The sequence below is a fragment of the Falco naumanni genome, chromosome 6 (genome assembly GCF_017639655.2).
Source record: "Falco naumanni isolate bFalNau1 chromosome 6, bFalNau1.pat, whole genome shotgun sequence".
NCBI classification, from domain to species: domain Eukaryota; kingdom Metazoa; phylum Chordata; class Aves; order Falconiformes; family Falconidae; genus Falco; species Falco naumanni.
Window position 1 is genome coordinate 82761712 of NC_054059.1, and position 17068 is coordinate 82778779.

General features: G+C 42.1%; 2 protein-coding genes across 2 annotated transcripts in view; both read left to right on the forward strand.

The window, feature by feature from the left end:
• Positions 1 to 16451, forward strand: part of LOC121090653 (ATPase PAAT-like) — a 22231-nt gene extending 5780 nt beyond the window's left edge. Inside the window, exon 7 of the mRNA XM_040599378.1 lies at positions 16276 to 16451. The gene's annotated coding sequence lies outside the window, so the exon portion shown is untranslated. The remainder of the gene's footprint in view (positions 1 to 16275) is intronic.
• Positions 9713 to 16276, forward strand: LOC121090654 (ATPase PAAT-like). The gene is made up of 6 exons (XM_040599379.1): positions 9713 to 9764; positions 12769 to 12967; positions 13898 to 13970; positions 14552 to 14564; positions 14652 to 14758; positions 15520 to 16276. The coding sequence occupies exons 1-6, from the start codon at positions 9713 to 9715 to the stop codon at positions 15991 to 15993; spliced, it is 918 nt and encodes a 305-aa protein (XP_040455313.1). The 3' UTR covers positions 15994 to 16276.
• Positions 16452 to 17068: the final 617 nt, after the last annotated feature.

A 17068-nucleotide genomic window follows, 5' to 3' on the forward strand; every position in this document is an offset into this window, starting at 1 on the left:
GGTGGCGCCGAGGATGGCGCCAAGGAAAGGTAACACCTTGCTGTTAATTGCTGGTAGTTAACCACCAATCGGGGATTGCCTAGTATGCAAGGCTTAGCTTCAAGAACCAATCTGTTTAAAACGCGCAGCTTCTGAAAGTCTATAAAACCTCGTGCTTCTGTACAATAAATTGACATTTTGCTTGCATCAAGTGCTCCCGTCTCTCATTCGCCGCAGTCTTGTAACAAAACACGTGTTTTTGTTACAGGTCCTGTAAAAAACACGTGTTTTTGTTACAGGTCCTGTAACAAACACGTGTTTTTGTTACAGGTCCTGTAACAAACACGTGTTTTTGTTACAGGTCCTGTAACAAACACGTGTTTTTGTTACAGGTCCTGTAACAAACACGTGTTTGTTACAGGTCCTGTAACAAACACGTTTTTTGTTACAGGTCCTGTAACAAAACACGTGTTTTTGTTACAGGTCCTGTAACAAAAACGTGTTTTTGTTACAGGTCCTGTAACAAACACGTGTTTTTGTTACAGGTCCTGTAACAAAACACGTGTTTTTGTTACAGGTCCTGTAACAAACACGTGTTTTTGTTAGCAGGTCCTGTAACAAACACGTGTTTTTGTTACAGGTCCTGTAACAAAACACGTGTTTTTGTTACAGGGTCCTGTAACAAACACGTGTTTTTGTTTACAGGTCCTGTAACAAACACGTGTTTTTTGTTTACAGGTCCTGTAACAAACACTGTTTTTGTTACAGGTCCTGTAACAAACACGTGTTTTTTGTTACAGGTCCTGTAACAAACACGTGTTTTGTTACAGGTCCTGTAACAAACAACGTGTTTTTTGTTACAGGTCCTGTAACAAACACGTGTTTTTTGTTACAGGTCCTGTAACAAACACGTGTTTTTTGTTACAGGTCCTGTAACAAACACGTGTTTTTTGTTACAGGTCCTGTAACAAACACGTGTTTTTGTTACAGGTCCTGTAACAAACACGTGTTTTTGTTACAGGTCCTGTAACAAACACGTGTTTTTGTTACAGGTCCTGTAACAAACACGTGTTTTTGTTACAGGTCCTGTAACAAACACGTGTTTTTGTTACAGGTCCTGTAACAAACACGTGTTTTTGTTACAGGTCCTGTAACAAACACGTGTTTTTGTTACAGGTCCTGTAACAAACACGTGTTTTTTGTTACAGGTCCTGTAACAAACACGTGTTTTTTGTTACAGGTCCTGTAACAAACACGTGTTTTTGTTACAGGTCCTGTAACAAACACGTGTTTTTGTTACAGGTCCTGTAACAAACACGTGTTTTTGTTACAGGTCCTGTAACAAACACGTGTTTTTGTTACAGGTCCTGTAACAAACACGTGTTTTTGTTACAGGTCCTGTAACAAACACGTGTTTTTGTTACAGGTCCTGTAACAAACACGTGTTTTTGTTACAGGTCCTGTAACAAACACGTGTTTTTTGTTACAGGTCCTGTAACAAACACGTGTTTTTGTTACAGGTCCTGTAACAAACACGTGTTTTTGTTACAGGTCCTGTAACAAACACGTGTTTTTGTTACAGGTCCTGTAACAAACACGTGTTTTTGTTACAGGTCCTGTAACAAACACGTGTTTTTGTTACAGGTCCTGTAACAAACACGTGTTTTTGTTACAGGTCCTGTAACAAACACGTGTTTTTGTTACAGGTCCTGTAACAAACACGTGTTTTTGTTACAGGTCCTGTAACAAACACGTGTTTTTTGTTACAGGTCCTGTAACAAACACGTGTTTTTTGTTACAGGTCCTGTAACAAACACGTGTTTTTGTTACAGGTCCTGTAACAAACACGTGTTTTTGTTACAGGTCCTGTAACAAACACGTGTTTTTGTTACAGGTCCTGTAACAAACACGTGTTTTTGTTACAGGTCCTGTAACAAACACGTGTTTTTGTTACAGGTCCTGTAACAAACACGTGTTTTTGTTACAGGGTCCTGTAACAAACACGTGTTTTTGTTACAGGTCCTGTAACAAACACGTGTTTTTGTTACAGGTCCCTGTAACAAACACGTGTTTTTGTTACAGGTCCTGTAACAAACACGTGTTTTTGTTACAGGTCCTGTAACAAAACACGTGTTTTTGTTACAGGTCCTGTAACAAACACGTGTTTTGTTACAGGTCCTGTAACAAAACACGTGTTTTTGTTACAGGTCCTGTAACAAACACGTGTTTTTGTTACAGGTCCTGTAACAAACACGTGTTTTTGTTACAGGTCCTGTAACAAACACGTGTTTTTGTTACAGGTCCTGTAACAAACACGTGTTTTTGTTTACAGGTCCTGTAACAAACACGTGTTTTTGTTACAGGTCCTGTAACAAACACGTGTTTTTGTTACAGGTCCTGTAACAAACACGTGTTTTTGTTACAGGTCCTGTAACAAACACGTGTTTTTGTTACAGGTCCTGTAACAAACACGTGTTTTTGTTACAGGTCCTGTAACAAACACGTGTTTTTGTTACAGGTCCTGTAACAAACACGTGTTTTTTGTTACAGGTCCTGTAACAAACACGTGTTTTTTGTTACAGGTCCTGTAACAAACACGTGTTTTTGTTACAGGTCCTGTAACAAACACGTGTTTTTGTTACAGGTCCTGTAACAAACACGTGTTTTTGTTACAGGTCCTGTAACAAACACGTGTTTTTGTTACAGGTCCTGTAACAAACACGTGTTTTTGTTACAGGTCCTGTAACAAAACACACGTGTTTGTAGGTCTGTACTGTTTTACAGGTCCTGTAACAAACACGTGTTTTTGTTACAGGTCCTGTAACAAACACGTGTTTTTGTTACAGGTCCTGTAACAAACACGTGTTTTTGTTACAGGTCCTGTAACAAACACGTGTTTTTGTTACAGGTCCTGTAACAAACACGTGTTTTTGTTACAGGTCCTGTAACAAACACGTGTTTTTTGTTACAGGTCCTGTAACAAACACGTGTTTTTGTTACAGGTCCTGTAACAAACACGTGTTTTTGTTACAGGTCCTGTAACAAACACGTGTTTTTGTTACAGGTCCTGTAACAAACACGTGTTTTTTGTTACAGGTCCTGTAACAAACACGTGTTTTTGTTACAGGTCCTGTAACAAACACGTGTTTTTGTTACAGGTCCTGTAACAAACACGTGTTTTTTGTTACAGGTCCTGTAACAAACACGTGTTTTTGTTACAGGGTCCTGTAACAAACACGTGTTTTTGTTACAGGTCCTGTAACAAACACGTGTTTTTGTTACAGGTCCTGTAACAAACACGTGTTTTTGTTACAGGTCCTGTAACAAACACGTGTTTTTGTTACAGGTCCTGTAACAAACACGGTGTTTTTGTTACAGGTCCTGTAACAAACACGGTTTTTGTTACAGGTCCCTGTACAAACACGTGTTTTTGTTACAGGTCCTGTAACAAACACGTGTTTTTGTTACAGGTCCTGTAACAAACACGGTGTTTTTGTTACAGGGTCCTGTAACAAACCACGTGTTTTTGTTACAGGTCCTGTAACAAACACGTGTTTTTGTGACAGGTCCTGTAACAAACACGTGTTTTTGTTACAGTCCTGTAACAAACACGTGTTTTTGTTACAGGTCTGTACAAACACGTGTTTTTTGTTACAGGTCCTTGTAACAAACACGGTGTTTTTTGTTACAGGTCCTGTAACAAACACGGTGTTTTTGTTACAGGTCCTGTAACAAACACGTGTTTTTGTTACAGGTCCTGTAACAAACACGTGTTTTTGTTTACAGGGTCCTGTAACAAATCACGTGTTTTTGTTAAAGGGTCTGTAACAAACACGTGTTTTTGTTACAGGTCCTGTAACAAACACGTGTTTCTTGTTACAGGTCCTGTAACAAACACGTGTTTTTGTTACAGGTCCTGTAACAAACACGTGGGGTTACAAGTGTGGCTCCTTGATTCAGAAAAGAAAAAAAAAAAAAAAAAGCCAAATTGTTACTGAGTCTGGATTGTGGGTAAAGAGCTGATGCAAAGGATCTCTTTAAGTCCTGATCTTTAGTCTCACTTCTAGCCCCATGCAGCTAACTAATTCAGCATTTTAGGAAAACGGTATCTTTAAGGACAGAGAGGCTAAAAGCAGTCACTGGGGTGTTTATGAGGGCAACCGCAGTATTGCACTTGCTGAATGGCCCTCAACGTATAAAAGATTTTTTGCATTTGTCCATGCTCAGGGAACTCCTGATACATGCCATTTGCTGTGCCAAAATCTTTGAGAAGCTATTATCTAGTTCCCCAGCATCTCAAAACTATATTTTGGACAAGAATTCTCTAGTTACAGTCTTGTGAAGGAAGATCCTCCAAAATGTGAATACAAAGTAAACAAAGGATTTGAGTCTGCGTAAGTTTGCAGAACAGCCAAAATGAAGTACTGTTCTGTTTCATGAGATCCAGCACTACCTGGATTACCAGTACGTTGACCAAATTTTTTATTTCCTCATTTAAAAGAATGCCAGGAAGATAGGTCATTTATTAGTGAGTGGCATCTCACTGTGTTACTGTACGTGAGAGATTGGGTGAACTTTGCCCCATTTTGCCTCTTCCTGCTTGTCAAGAGAAGCCATCAAGACTGAACAATGCTACTACAAACCGACAAGTACGTTCAAGACTGCTGCTAAAAAGCCAGGCTCAGTGGAACACAGTGGAGACATGGACACGCTCTAAAGAACATCCTGAATATCTGCACAATTTGCTGTGCATGTCCATCTCCTTTGCCAACTCATACGGACTGATTCTGCGGGGAGAACACAACCATCTTTGATGCATTAATCTGGCCCTTTTACGTTTCTCAATGTAAATGTAATTTTTAATTGTATTTGAAACACAAAAATCTGCTTCACATTTGGTCAAAACTTTTTCATTGGAAGGTGGTTTGTCTTTCGAAACATGCCTAATTCATAAGACAGAATTGTTTGCAGGAGTGGTTTTAGAGCTCAGCGAAAGCATCATCAGACAGCATTTTCTACTACAAACGTATCTCTGGTCAAGACACTCGCATCAAGTAACGAAGGCCTCAATTCACAGCCCATGTTCTGCCTGTATTTAGATGATGCTCCCTCTGGCATTATCTTCTTTCTGTGAAGGAATTTTGAAAAGGAGGGAAAAGTGGTAGCTGAGGTAAACTATAAACCCTGTAGAAGAGTTTTCAGCTTTACAAACAGGTGAAATACTTGTAAAAGAATTTTGGCAAGATAGGATGGTTTTTCTCTGCAGCAGTACGATGAATAGCAACTGTTTTTTACTGTTTTACTTTGGTACTGCACTATGAATTATCCTGAGAGTAAAAAGGCAAGAGGTAATACCTAAGGCCATCACATGGTGCTAAGAGCAAGCATTGAGTCAGGAAATTCCTTCAACAGTGCCATGATAGTAACAGTGTGTCTGAAATGCAACAAAACCACATAATTAATGACAAAATAAGACTGTGGCTTCAACATGCAAACTTATATTCTAACTAACCGTTTCTATTTGCATGACATCAAGGCTGGCTTGTTACAAATTTAGAGTTCCCTATTCTAAAAGAGTAATCCAGCCTTCTTGGGAGTAAAATATTACTTGACATGAGTACCTACAACAGTGTTTGGTCCCTTCGTTCTAGAAAACAACAGCTTTTTAGTTTAACCCATCACCATCATTTAGCAAAATATTTTCATCTACTTTGCTCATCCTGTTCTTAAACAGACTCCTCTCAAAGGCTTGATCTGAGAAGATCTCCCATGCACAAAGCACCCAATTAAGTCTCACTAAGCTCACATGCAGTTTAAAGTTGAAATTAAGTTCAACAGCATTTATTAAGGGTTTGTTTGATACAGGACCTAAAACCGACAGAGCTTTGGTGCTGCCATTGTACCTTTAATTGCAGAAATGCAACCTAATCAGTAGCTCAAATTCAGTCTTGGGCATAATCTCCTGGCAATCTCCTTTCACACCCTGAAAACAGTGGTGCTGTATCCCCATAAACAGCCCACTCCCCCGTAAGACACAGAACCTTACGTTTTGTATCGGGTTAAACAGGAAATGCTACAAATGTGAAAACGCACAAAAGCCTCTTTTCCCAGCAAATATATTTTTTCTTCTGTAGTTACATTACATGCATCACTCATTTTCCCTCCTACTCGCCAAAAATGTCACCAGTTTTCACTGTCCTATTATAGAGATACGAAGACACTCAGAATTAATGGTTGTGCATTTGCTATCGCTTGAAAATACATTTAGATGCACACCACGTCCTTGTCATCTTCATTTTATCAAATGGTTCATGTGGCCCTTCAATTCATAAAGCTTTGGCTTCCCCTGGTTTGAGGAAACTGATGCAATATTTGTTATGTACAATACCTCGTTTGTGGACTGTGTTGCCTCCAGTTTCCCATTTCCCCATATGTATACAGCATAAAGTCTTCACTAAGAAGCTTTCTGGAAACAAAAATAAACTACAGTTCTTTTAACAGTCTAGAAAGCAAGAAGAGTCAAGAATCTTGGTAAGTACTACATTCTGTTAGCTCACTCATGCTAAATCATTATGAAAAATCCACAGGATGTGAAACAAGATACCTTAAAATGAGCTGCATTATTTGGAGACATAAGTTATTTTGAAACATTTTAACTAAAATACCCCTAGAGTAGGATCTGAACAGACCGCGTTGCATCAGGGCCTGGACTATTACAGGCTCAGGAAAAGCGAGAAACAGACAATAACAGACAAATTTCCTCAAATACAACATGTTTAACAACCCTCCCCCCCCCCCCCCCCCCCCCCAATAAAAAGCTAACACTGAACTGAAATTTGAATTGTCCATAAGGGATTTTCTGAAATGTACTATATTGTGCTGCTAATAAAAAATTAATTGAAATAATTTCTTCATAACAAGAAAAAAATATTACTCCCTTCTATTTGTATCATAACAGAGACAATGGTTTAAGAGTAACTTTGTAATTACTACAACCTGCCATTTAATGTTTTCCTCTGGGTTTTTTCAGTACAAAAATACTCCTCTGTATGCAATTAACTCCCAAGACGGTATTGATTCCTTAGAACACTCCATCACATACTTATTTTTCTTCAGTTTTAGAAGATACGTTCCATTCTGGTTTTAATTGAGTAAGAAAGATTTGTCATCTGAATGCTCCTGGAAACAGAAACAAAAGATACCACTTAATCAGGTGGTTTTTCTACTTGGTTGTGTCCCTTCCATGTTTTGTTGGAGAAGAGCAGTCCAGCTACTACGTATGATTTAAGTGTCTACCAAAAACACAGATTCCTAACCCTCATGCCTTCTATATTTTGGCGCTCAGCAGCACACTTTATGTTCTTCCCTGTGGAAAGTTTAAATTCTATTACCGTATAAATTTTCACTTGGAAGGCAGAAGGGCACGGCCCATGTATGCACTCCTTGTCCAATGACCACTCCGTGTTTCCTGACACTCCTTATGTTAATCATTGGTAGCCGGATGAACAACTCACAGATTCTACCTCAATTGGTTTGCACAAAGATGACTAATGTTATTTCATTAACAGTCACTTCAGTAATGGACTCGTTACCTAGCACAAAAGAGAGTTACCTCAGAACTGAAGAATTAAGGCTCAGATCTTTCTCTTTTAACTCATTTGTTTAACTTGTGCGACTCTGTGGGACCGTTTCTACAAAGCAAGCACCAGCCCTTTAGGTGCTACATGGCTGAAATCCTCCGGTTATCCAAAGGCCAGGTTCCATGAGTAAAATAACACATACAGCATGGTTCAAGTTCAACATCTAATCCAGCTCAGAGGAAATGGAAATAGTCTTTATGTTCCTTCTCCCTCCTGTTTTATAAGGCTGTTAACAGCACTAGAAAGCTTGAAAGGTGCTAGCTTGGACCGAAATCCCAGACATTTGGGGAACAAATATACTCAACACTAGTTGAAAACACTAAGAATCTAAAGAATGAGTGCAGGGCACATTTCTTCACAAAAATATGTATACTATACATTGCGTGTGTGTGTGTAATACAGGGCAGTATCAGGAAGAACAGCTACATCAGAAGAAAAAATCAGGTAGGAATGACAAACCTCATGAAAAAATGGGTGATGTTTCTCTCTGCCTGTCAGACTTCGAGGAATAATTATTTCTAATGTAGAAAGTCTGGATGTCTGTTCAGAAGATACACCTAAAAAAAAAGTTTGAAATGTCTAAAGAATCAGAAAGGGTAAGTAAGCTGTTACGTTGGCAGCTGCACAGTGGTGATTGCCGAAAGACCATTCTAATCTGGCTGTAAATGGAGAAAGAGTAATTTCACCAGTACAGGACCTGACTGCCCATGCTTCAGTTTGGGCTGCTCTGTGCCAGAGCTCTTGGATTATGCTTGGAATGTCTCAGAAATCAACATTTTGATTCATGGCCATGTTAATCTTAATTTCTGAGTGTTTAAAATGTGGCCTCATGCCGTTTTGACTGTACTCAAGGTTACACCACTCCAAACAACTGATGTAAAGTGCTAAAACCTGCAAATCCAAGCAAAACTTTTCTTTAACAGGCTGTTCAAAACTGGCTGGCAATCTTGGCTTTGACTCTTGGTCTTAGTTACATTATAAGCTTGGATAATAGGTCAGACTCTTCTCATTCCTTCGTATAGACAGTATCAAACCAAATAGATTAGTCTTTTAAAAAATAAACCCCTCAATGAATATGACACTAACATAATAGAGAATTCCAAGAACAAGAAAAATTAAAATAAAATAAATAGATGCCTTCCTGTATTCAGTGTATGTTTTGATAGTGACGAAGAAAGTTTAGGAATAGTCAAATTGATTAAAAAAAAATTAACTTCAGGTTAAAGCTGGGTTCTTCTGAAGCACATAAAGAAACACTATCACATGATTTAAACAATCTTAATTCTCACTTATTCTGGATTATTAATTTTGTAATTTTGTCTATAATTTTCGAAACATTTTTTTTCTCCCATGACTTACGCTTTTAACCTGATGTACGACAAAAAAATTATACAGCTGCCATCTCTGCCCACCTATCTGTGCCATCACAGTAATTTTTTAAGTAGCTGGCCAGTTAAAATTAACTGCAAGAGATGCAAACATCTCAAATGGAATTCAGTTCCTTCAAGCTTTGTGAAATCACCTTGTTGGTGCCAGGAATACTGTGCTGATCCGTAAATCTACAGCAGGGCTCTCTAGGCGTGGCTGGCACAATGGACCTGGTGTAATTGTATGGTACGATTGTTTTCAACAGTGGGTCCAACTTTGCCAGGATATTTCAGAACTTGTTAGACAGATAATTGGAGAATATTGTATCTCCAGGAGAATAATTTCAGTCCCTAAATACACTGGGGGATGTTTCTTACTTTCTTCAACTACTTCGAGTTGCTGTTAGGTCCTGCACTTGCTCTTCTCCCTCTTGATCATACTTCTACTTCTTTCGGCCCTTTCCTTGATTAAATCAACTCTCCCTTCAGCCCTCTCGTTCCACATAAATGCCTTTACTCGTATTCCTTCCCCCCTTGCCCTGAATGAGGAATACTTGCAGCTGTCCTCTGGATATAATTCTGCCGCCCACTGCATGTATAGTCTTGGCTCACCATGCTGCCTCCTGCCATCACCTAACGCTGCATTTTGTTTGTTCAAGTGACAGTCAAACCTTTGCAAAAGGTTTGTGGCCATTTAAATCATATCACAATTATCTCCAGAACATCATGCCAATGCAGGAAGCTAAAGATGAGAAGTCTTCCACATATCTGGTTTCAGGTAAGTGGTTTTATAAAGTCAAAGCCAACCTCCAGTGACTTTAAAAAAAAATTGCGTGAAATTGAATTCATCTTCCTTTTTCTTGTCAGCTCATCAGTCTGGTTTGAGTGTTGACTTTAATCAGCGGAGACACAACTGTTGCTATTAAACAGGCCACAGAATCAACAACATGGGGTTTTAAACAACAAAAGTGGTTTCTTCCCTCTTAAATTGTTCTTTCATAAGGAAACAAAGAGATTTCTTCTCATTTATGGCAGTACAAACTCACCCTCAGCCTCCCACGTTCCTGTGAAAGGAATTCACAATTGCAAAGAAGCCACGTAATCACCCATTCAAAGTGGGGAGGAGGATTCTCCAGTGTAATGATGATCTCTACCTATCAGGTAACATCAGGGCTTTTATAAGCTAGCTGCAGGCTGCACATGTTTAACATTAAAGACTGCCATTGCAATCAAAATGTGGAAGTTGCTGTTAGTGAACAGGTCTGCAAAGAATATTGGCGCTCAGTATTTACTTCTGAATTTGCCCTTAATCTTCAGTAATTTCACTACCTAAATAACACAATCCATTCTGCTTCATGAGTTAAATGTGTGTTGAGCTAGCAGTGGAAACGCGGTTCTAACAATTTAAATTCTGACACCTGAAAGCAGGTCTTTAATGTGCATCATAAAAATATCACTTTCTGAGAAATATTTCGGTTCTTACAGCTAAATCTAAAATCTGAAGACAAATCATAAATGGGAAATGAGTTAATGAGGGCACTGAAACAGAACTGTAGGCATTTCCTTCACAATCCTGAAGAAGAAATCTTTTTCTACAGTCTGTACTATTGATGAAAGTGACAGTAACTGCAGTTGTCACCACCCGTGTCCTGTATGGAAGATGATGTATTTTACCTACCTATACATCCTGGAGAAAAAAAACCCACAACAAACACAAAGAGCTCAACTATAAAAAGGTTCAACACGTAATCTTTTCCAGACACCTTTTTCCCGAACAAGATTTTCTCAATTAGCAGGTCAGCTAATAGCCTAACAGCTGGGAAGAGCCATGACTCGATTTGAAAGGTGTGCATCGTTATGATCAGGACTGGAGCGTACAAGAAGACTTGGAGAAACTTTCTGAGTATGTAACAAAAGCTGAAAACTTACCTTTTATCCAAAAAGGTTTTCCAGTTAAAGTTAGTCCAAAAGTGAACAAAAAGAGGCTGTGTTTTAACATGATTAGGTTTGCTGGAGAAACTAGTACAGCATCTGAGCAGACTGTGTACCTGGCTCTTAGCTGCTCTGCACCAGGGAACTAGAGGAACAAGAACCGTCTGCTCCGATGGTAAACAACAGAAAAAGTACTCCGATACTTCGTCTCTGCTAAGGAAATGGGAAGTAAAATTTAATCCATTAGGCTTGCAAAATAACCTGGTTAGGCAGCTTAAGGCAAATAACAAGCAGCGTGTCCTTAAACGCTGATTGGAGAGAGGACCAACCCATGCTGGGATCAAACTGGTTTGTTCTAAAGGACTTTGATACCACAGTGAGATCATATGAGATTAGAAACATAAAATAGTGCTACCAACGTATACAATGTTTAGGATGTTTAGACTGGCTATTATCAGCTCAGTTAAAAAACCTCTAGTGTAAAACAATCTACTGTTTGAAATTTCAGCTTGTTGTTCTCCATTTTTTCACCTTTACTTTAAAAATATCAAAAATACAATGTGTATGAATGCATGGAAATCCCATAAACATGTGGAAGTCCCCCAAACAGGGATCTTACCCAGCCCCTTCTATGTTAAAGATAATTCTCCTCACCAAAGTAATTTTGTGCAGCTCATTGCTCTTCCAGGATCAGAACAATCCTCCGAGGCATCCTGCAACCACATTGCCACCAAACGCAGAAAAGAAATGCCTCTAAACCAGGATGAATTTGCTATGTGTTTCCGAGGTGTCAAGCGCATTCAGAAACTCAAAAAGGAGACCGAGACAGCAGTTTTCGTTCTAAAACATTTACATTAATTAAATTTAATTTTAATTCATTCATTCATTCATTAAAACAGAGCAAATCCGTTTTTTCCATTGCCAGTAAATTACATCAAACAACGGCTTAAGTGAAAAAAAAAGGGGAGAACCGACTGCATCAGTAAATATTAGCTTGTACAAAGCCTGCTCAGATCCACTGCCCCGTTTGCACGGCCTAATTACGGCCCCTCAGCCGGGCACCCACCGAGGAAGGCGGCACCCGCGTCCCCGGGCGTTCGGCCGCCTCGCAGCGCTCCCTGCCCGGCAGCCGGGATCCTACTGGAAATGCGATGAATCCCATCTTTTATTTATCGCCTGTCTCCTATGCGGTGCACCGTCGGCGGGCGGCTCGGGCGGGCCGGGCGCTCCCCGGGGCGGGCCCGGCGCTGGCACCTGCCGCACGCCGGGTGTGAGCTCGGACGCCTGGCGGACAGCGCCAGCACCGCCGCTCCCCCCGCCCCAGCCTTCGCTCCCCGCGGGGAGGGCGACGGGACCCCGGCAAGGCCGATCCCGGGACGCGAGCCCCGGGCGGGGGTCACCGACCCGCCCCAGCCGCGCTCCCGCCGCCCGCGCATGCGCAGCCCCTGCCGCCCGCCACCCCCGGTGCAGGCGCCTTCCGCCCGCCCCGCCCCCGCCCCGCTCGGTTCCGGCCGCGGCGCAGCGATGGCGAGTGGCTCCGCGGCGGGGCTGGCGTCCCGAGCCGTGCTGTGTGGCGGCGGGGTGCTCCTGGTCCTGCGCGCCGCCGGGCAGCCTGGCCCGGGCGCTCTGCCTGCGGCGGGAGGCGGCGAGGCCAGGTGAGGGTGGCGGCGGCCGGGACCCTCCGTCGGCCGGGGAGGGCCGCGCTGTCCCCCTGGGTCCCCTCGGGCGGCTGCGGCCAAGCGGGCGGCGTGAGGGGGGCGCCGGGCTGGGCCGGGGTGGGCGGGCGGGCGGGCGGGGAGCGAACCTGGGCCTGGCGGGGCAACGCGGCCGTGGCGCTTCCCCCCCCGCAGCACCGAGGGCCGTCGTCGTGGAGAGGCGGGCGGGCGGCGAGGCGCCCTGCGTGCTGCACCTGGAGTGCCGGCCCGGCGGCGCCGCCGAGATGGTCTCCGTCGGGATCCTGAGCGAGGCCCGCAACATGGAGGCGTACGTGGGCGAGGAGTACTGCGGCACCGGCCGCGGGCAGAGCCTGGGCGCCGCCCGCACCGCGGGGGGTGAGTGGGGGCCCGGGGCGGGCGGCGGGTCGCTGCTGGGTGCCCAGCCAACGCGTCTGGCCCTTCTCTTACTGGCAGCCTCCTTGTCTGTGTGTCCGGGGAGGTGCCGCGGCCGGTAAAGCCCCGGTGTCCGCCCGCGCCAGCCACCCGGTTGGGGCTTTCTCGGAGGTCTGAGCAAAAGTGGTTCATTGGGAGCGGGCACCGCCGGGGCTGGGGCCCCCCGCTGCGCCCCCCGCGCCCCCCCGTGCCTGCGCCGGTGCCGCCGCCTCGGTAGAGCCGGAGGGGCTGCAGGCGTGCTGCCGCCAACTGCGTTCTGTTACTAGTGAAACGTTTTGATGAAGTTACAAAGTGCCACTTTGAAATTGCGTTGCGTGAGACCACAGCAGGAGCTTAGGACAGGTGCTGTTTGCTCTTTCTGGATGACGGATGTGCTTGTCTCTTCAGCAGATCTCTTTTAGCTTATCTTTATCAAAAGATCTCTTGTCTCTTTGGTAAGTAGGCATTACCCACTTTTAAGGAGAAGAGAGAAAACAAAAAAAGGATTTGTTTTCCCCTTTAATACTTCCATGCTTTCTTAGGGGAATTAAGGCGGTGTGTTCTCTTCTGTTTTTAAGTCATTACATGGCACATCTGCTTAATTAGCTGAATAAAAACAGCTGATGCAGCCTCAGGGAAGATGCATGAATAATGTACTGAACCTCTAAAGCTTCACTAGCAGATAATGTAAGTAACACACAAAGCCATTTTTATACACTATCCACTAAGATTCAGTATGAGTTGCATATAAGCGTTAAAACTGCTATACCACATTAGAAATATTTTCCAGTCACTCATGTTTCTTATCAAAATATTTACTGATACAGAGTATTTCTAAAGAAAAAAGTACTTTATGTAGTGATGCCACAGCTCATTTATTTTATTTTTCTAGCGAAACTGACAAGGTTACTTTATACAAAAAGTACCTGAAGTTCGAATGCCCTGCAGCCTCCTGTAGAATTAAGGTAGGGACCTGAACAGAATTGTTCTATTTTTCTTCATCTTTTTAATCACTTAGTCGACTAAATTGCATTGCTCTTAGTCAAATTATTGGTTTTACACACTTTGGTTTGTATAGTCACTTAAAAATCAGTTAGATGGCGCTTCGTCTTGAAAGCAGAGTTCTCCTTTTAAATTTGGATTACAGATTTCTTTTTATGAAGACAATATTTATATGAGACAGAGAATGCAGTCTTACAGGAAAAAGCTTCATAAACCAGATAAACTGCAGATACTCAATAGTTGCTGTGTAATTGGAACTGTGAACTCTGATGCAGTTAAATAACCGTATGAAAAACTGTGTGGCCACTACTCTAAGTGCTTAAAGATCAAGGCCTGATTCATCTTTAGGTCATGCAGTCACCGCTGTTCCAGTCAAGAGCTTTCTGAAAAGTAATAGCAAGGAGAAATCTGCTTAATTTCCCTGGAAAAGAGTTCAATATTGTTTTTTCCCAAAACTCAAGAGTAATGCATTGTCCCATTCATATAAAGAAAACATGAAACTAATTTTCCTAACCAAAGTATTTTTTTTTCCTTCTTGCAATAGCTGCTCTCCATTGGTGAGAAACAAAGAGTACTCATCAGTAAAATAATTGTACAAGTGAAAACGGTGTCTGCAAAACTAGCAACTGATATTCCTTCACTAGGCTCAAGTATAGATCTAGACAGAGTGCAAACTATAATGGAATCTATGGGATCCAAGTTGTCTCCGGGTGCTCAGCAGCTCATGGACATGGTTCGATGTCAGCAGAAAGTAAGTTGCTGTGCTTTTTTCCATAAACATAAATAGTACAGATCTGTGACCTTACCTTCTGTAACTTTTAAGCATGTTCTAAACTGATTTGGTGAGAAAGATTGTTGATGATGTTTTTTTTTTTTAACCCACACCCTCTGCCATTTTAATCCTGGTTTAGCTGTTGCCACTCTTAAATTAGTGCAATGAATAAAGATTGTGTGCTCAAGGAATTGCTGTGCATACACAAAATCCAGAGTTAAGAACTCGGTATCATCATATCACTGCCACCCTACTCCTCTTCTGTGTGTTTCCATTGTCACTACTTGTCAAGGATGGTGGGCATGTTCCCTGTAATGGTTGGGGTGTAGGTTGATGGGTTGGCTTGTCTCCTTTATGGCTGTTAAAAGGATGTCCCCTTCAACTAGAGAGAAGATGCTCATACAGAGTATTTATTTGATTTAGATCCTAATCCTGCAAAGTGGGCTGTTTCCACAGAATCCTGAATCCATCCGATGTTAATAAACTTGGGGATATAGCGTAGTAAAAATGAAGTCGTAAAGCTGTTTTGCTACTTTGAGACTGACAAGATAATTAACGCATAGTAGGTACAGGGAAAATATTTTCCTGTGCTCTTCCTTAATAATATAATTCAGAACTACTTCCCAAATCTCTGCATCACAATGGTAGAATGCTGACTTACAAAGTCTCTCTTATTATTGTATAATTTTCAGTATATTTTGATACTTAAATGTTAATAATTTTTTTTTTCTTCCTATCAAAACAGTTTATCTCTTGAAGACAAATTTAACTGGATCTTTGGGAAAAATTCAGACCTTGGAGGTGATCATGCAATAGATGGATTGCGCAGTGCAGCAATTCAGACATCACGAGACCAATCAGCTGCTGAACCTGTGCCTGTTAAAAATCATTTAACAAGTGAAACAGTGTATGAACACTTAAAAATAAGTCATGATCTGAACTCGCAGGTACCTGAAGGAGGGAATACTCTTGATTCTGAAAGACTTGCTGCTCAGCAAAATACAGTTGACCTCAGAAATGATTTTAAAGTCATGGGATCTTTGCATATGCAGGAACAAGGGAGTAAACCCCCAAATGTAGCTGTTCCACAGGTGCTTCTTCCTTTTCTTCAAAACTTAGGTAGTCAGGTGAATCATCTTCGGTTAAAAGATGGCGATAGGCATTTTGGTAAAAATGCAGTGACTGAAGAGGAAGGCATTCAGTGTGTTGGGTAAGTTAAATTTGGTACACTTATTATAGTTGTTTGGCTATTTAATTGACAAGTTTAAAAAATAAACAAAATACATAATGTGGGTGTTTTATTCCCGTTAACAATAATAGTGACTCTTAAAATACGTGGTTTTGAAGGCTGTGTGGCGATGAACACGATTACAGTTAAATTTCCAGGTGAGCGGCTTGAATATATAGGAGTTTTTTCAGAAGAAATCAGGTCATTTGGTGTTACTAAACTTCTTTTGTTACATTTTTTGTATGTTTTTGTATGTTTGTATGTACAGGTCTTGTAACAAAAACGTGTTTTTGTTACAGGTCTTGTGCAGGAGCGTTCTGCAAACTAGGACCGTGCATGGCAATCGGTTAGCTGAGGGGAATTTGTTCGAGCTTGTCTAGACAACAATTAGCATGATGAGGCATGTTTGCAGAGCACAGGGGAGTGGGAGACGGGTGGCGCCGAGGAAAGGTAACACCTTGCTGTTAATTGCTGGTAGTTAACCACCAATCGGGGATTGCCTAGTATGCAAGGCTTAGCTTCAAGAACCAATCTGTTTAAAACGCGCAGCTTCTGAAAGTCTATAAAACCTCGTGCTTCTGTACAATAAATTGACATTTGCTTGCATCAAGCTGCGTCCCGTCTCTTCATTCGCCGCAAATTGGTGACCCCGACGTGATCCGTTTAAGGATCTGACGTGAAGGGCTCTCGAATCGCCTATCTGAGCGACTTGCAGCGAATCCCACAGAACTTTGAATGATCTGCTGAAAGGAAGCAGGAGCCGGCCAGAAATCCCTCCGGAGTTGAGAGGTGAGCTGTGGGAAATCCGTAACGGGGAATCAGGCTTCGTCCCCAGAAAGAGACGTATATGGACTCATGAAGGGTCTTCTAGTCAGATCAGGGAGTCCGTGCCTCAGTCTCCTCAAATGGTGACCCCTATGGTGGTGTTCCGAAGCCTTGGAAGAATAAGGACGGAACTGGTCGATAAAAAAGACAGCTCGTGGAAGAGGGCTGCGTTCCGGAGGAGACGGCTTGGCTGAACTTGCTGTCTGGACCAGGCGGACAACCTAAACCCCGAGGAT

Bases quoted from the DNA above. Each gene is read 5' to 3' on its own strand.
- LOC121090654 (XM_040599379.1), top strand. From the start codon at position 9,713: ATGCCAATGCAGGAAGCTAAAGATGAGAAGTCTTCCACATATCTGGTT. The intron at 9,765-12,768 runs GTAAGTGGTTTT...CCCCCCCCGCAG, and splicing joins TTCCACATATCTGGTTTCAG to CACCGAGGGCCGTCGTCGTG. The intron at 14,759-15,519 runs GTAAGTTGCTGT...TCTTCCTATCAA, and splicing joins TGGTTCGATGTCAGCAGAAA to AACAGTTTATCTCTTGAAGA.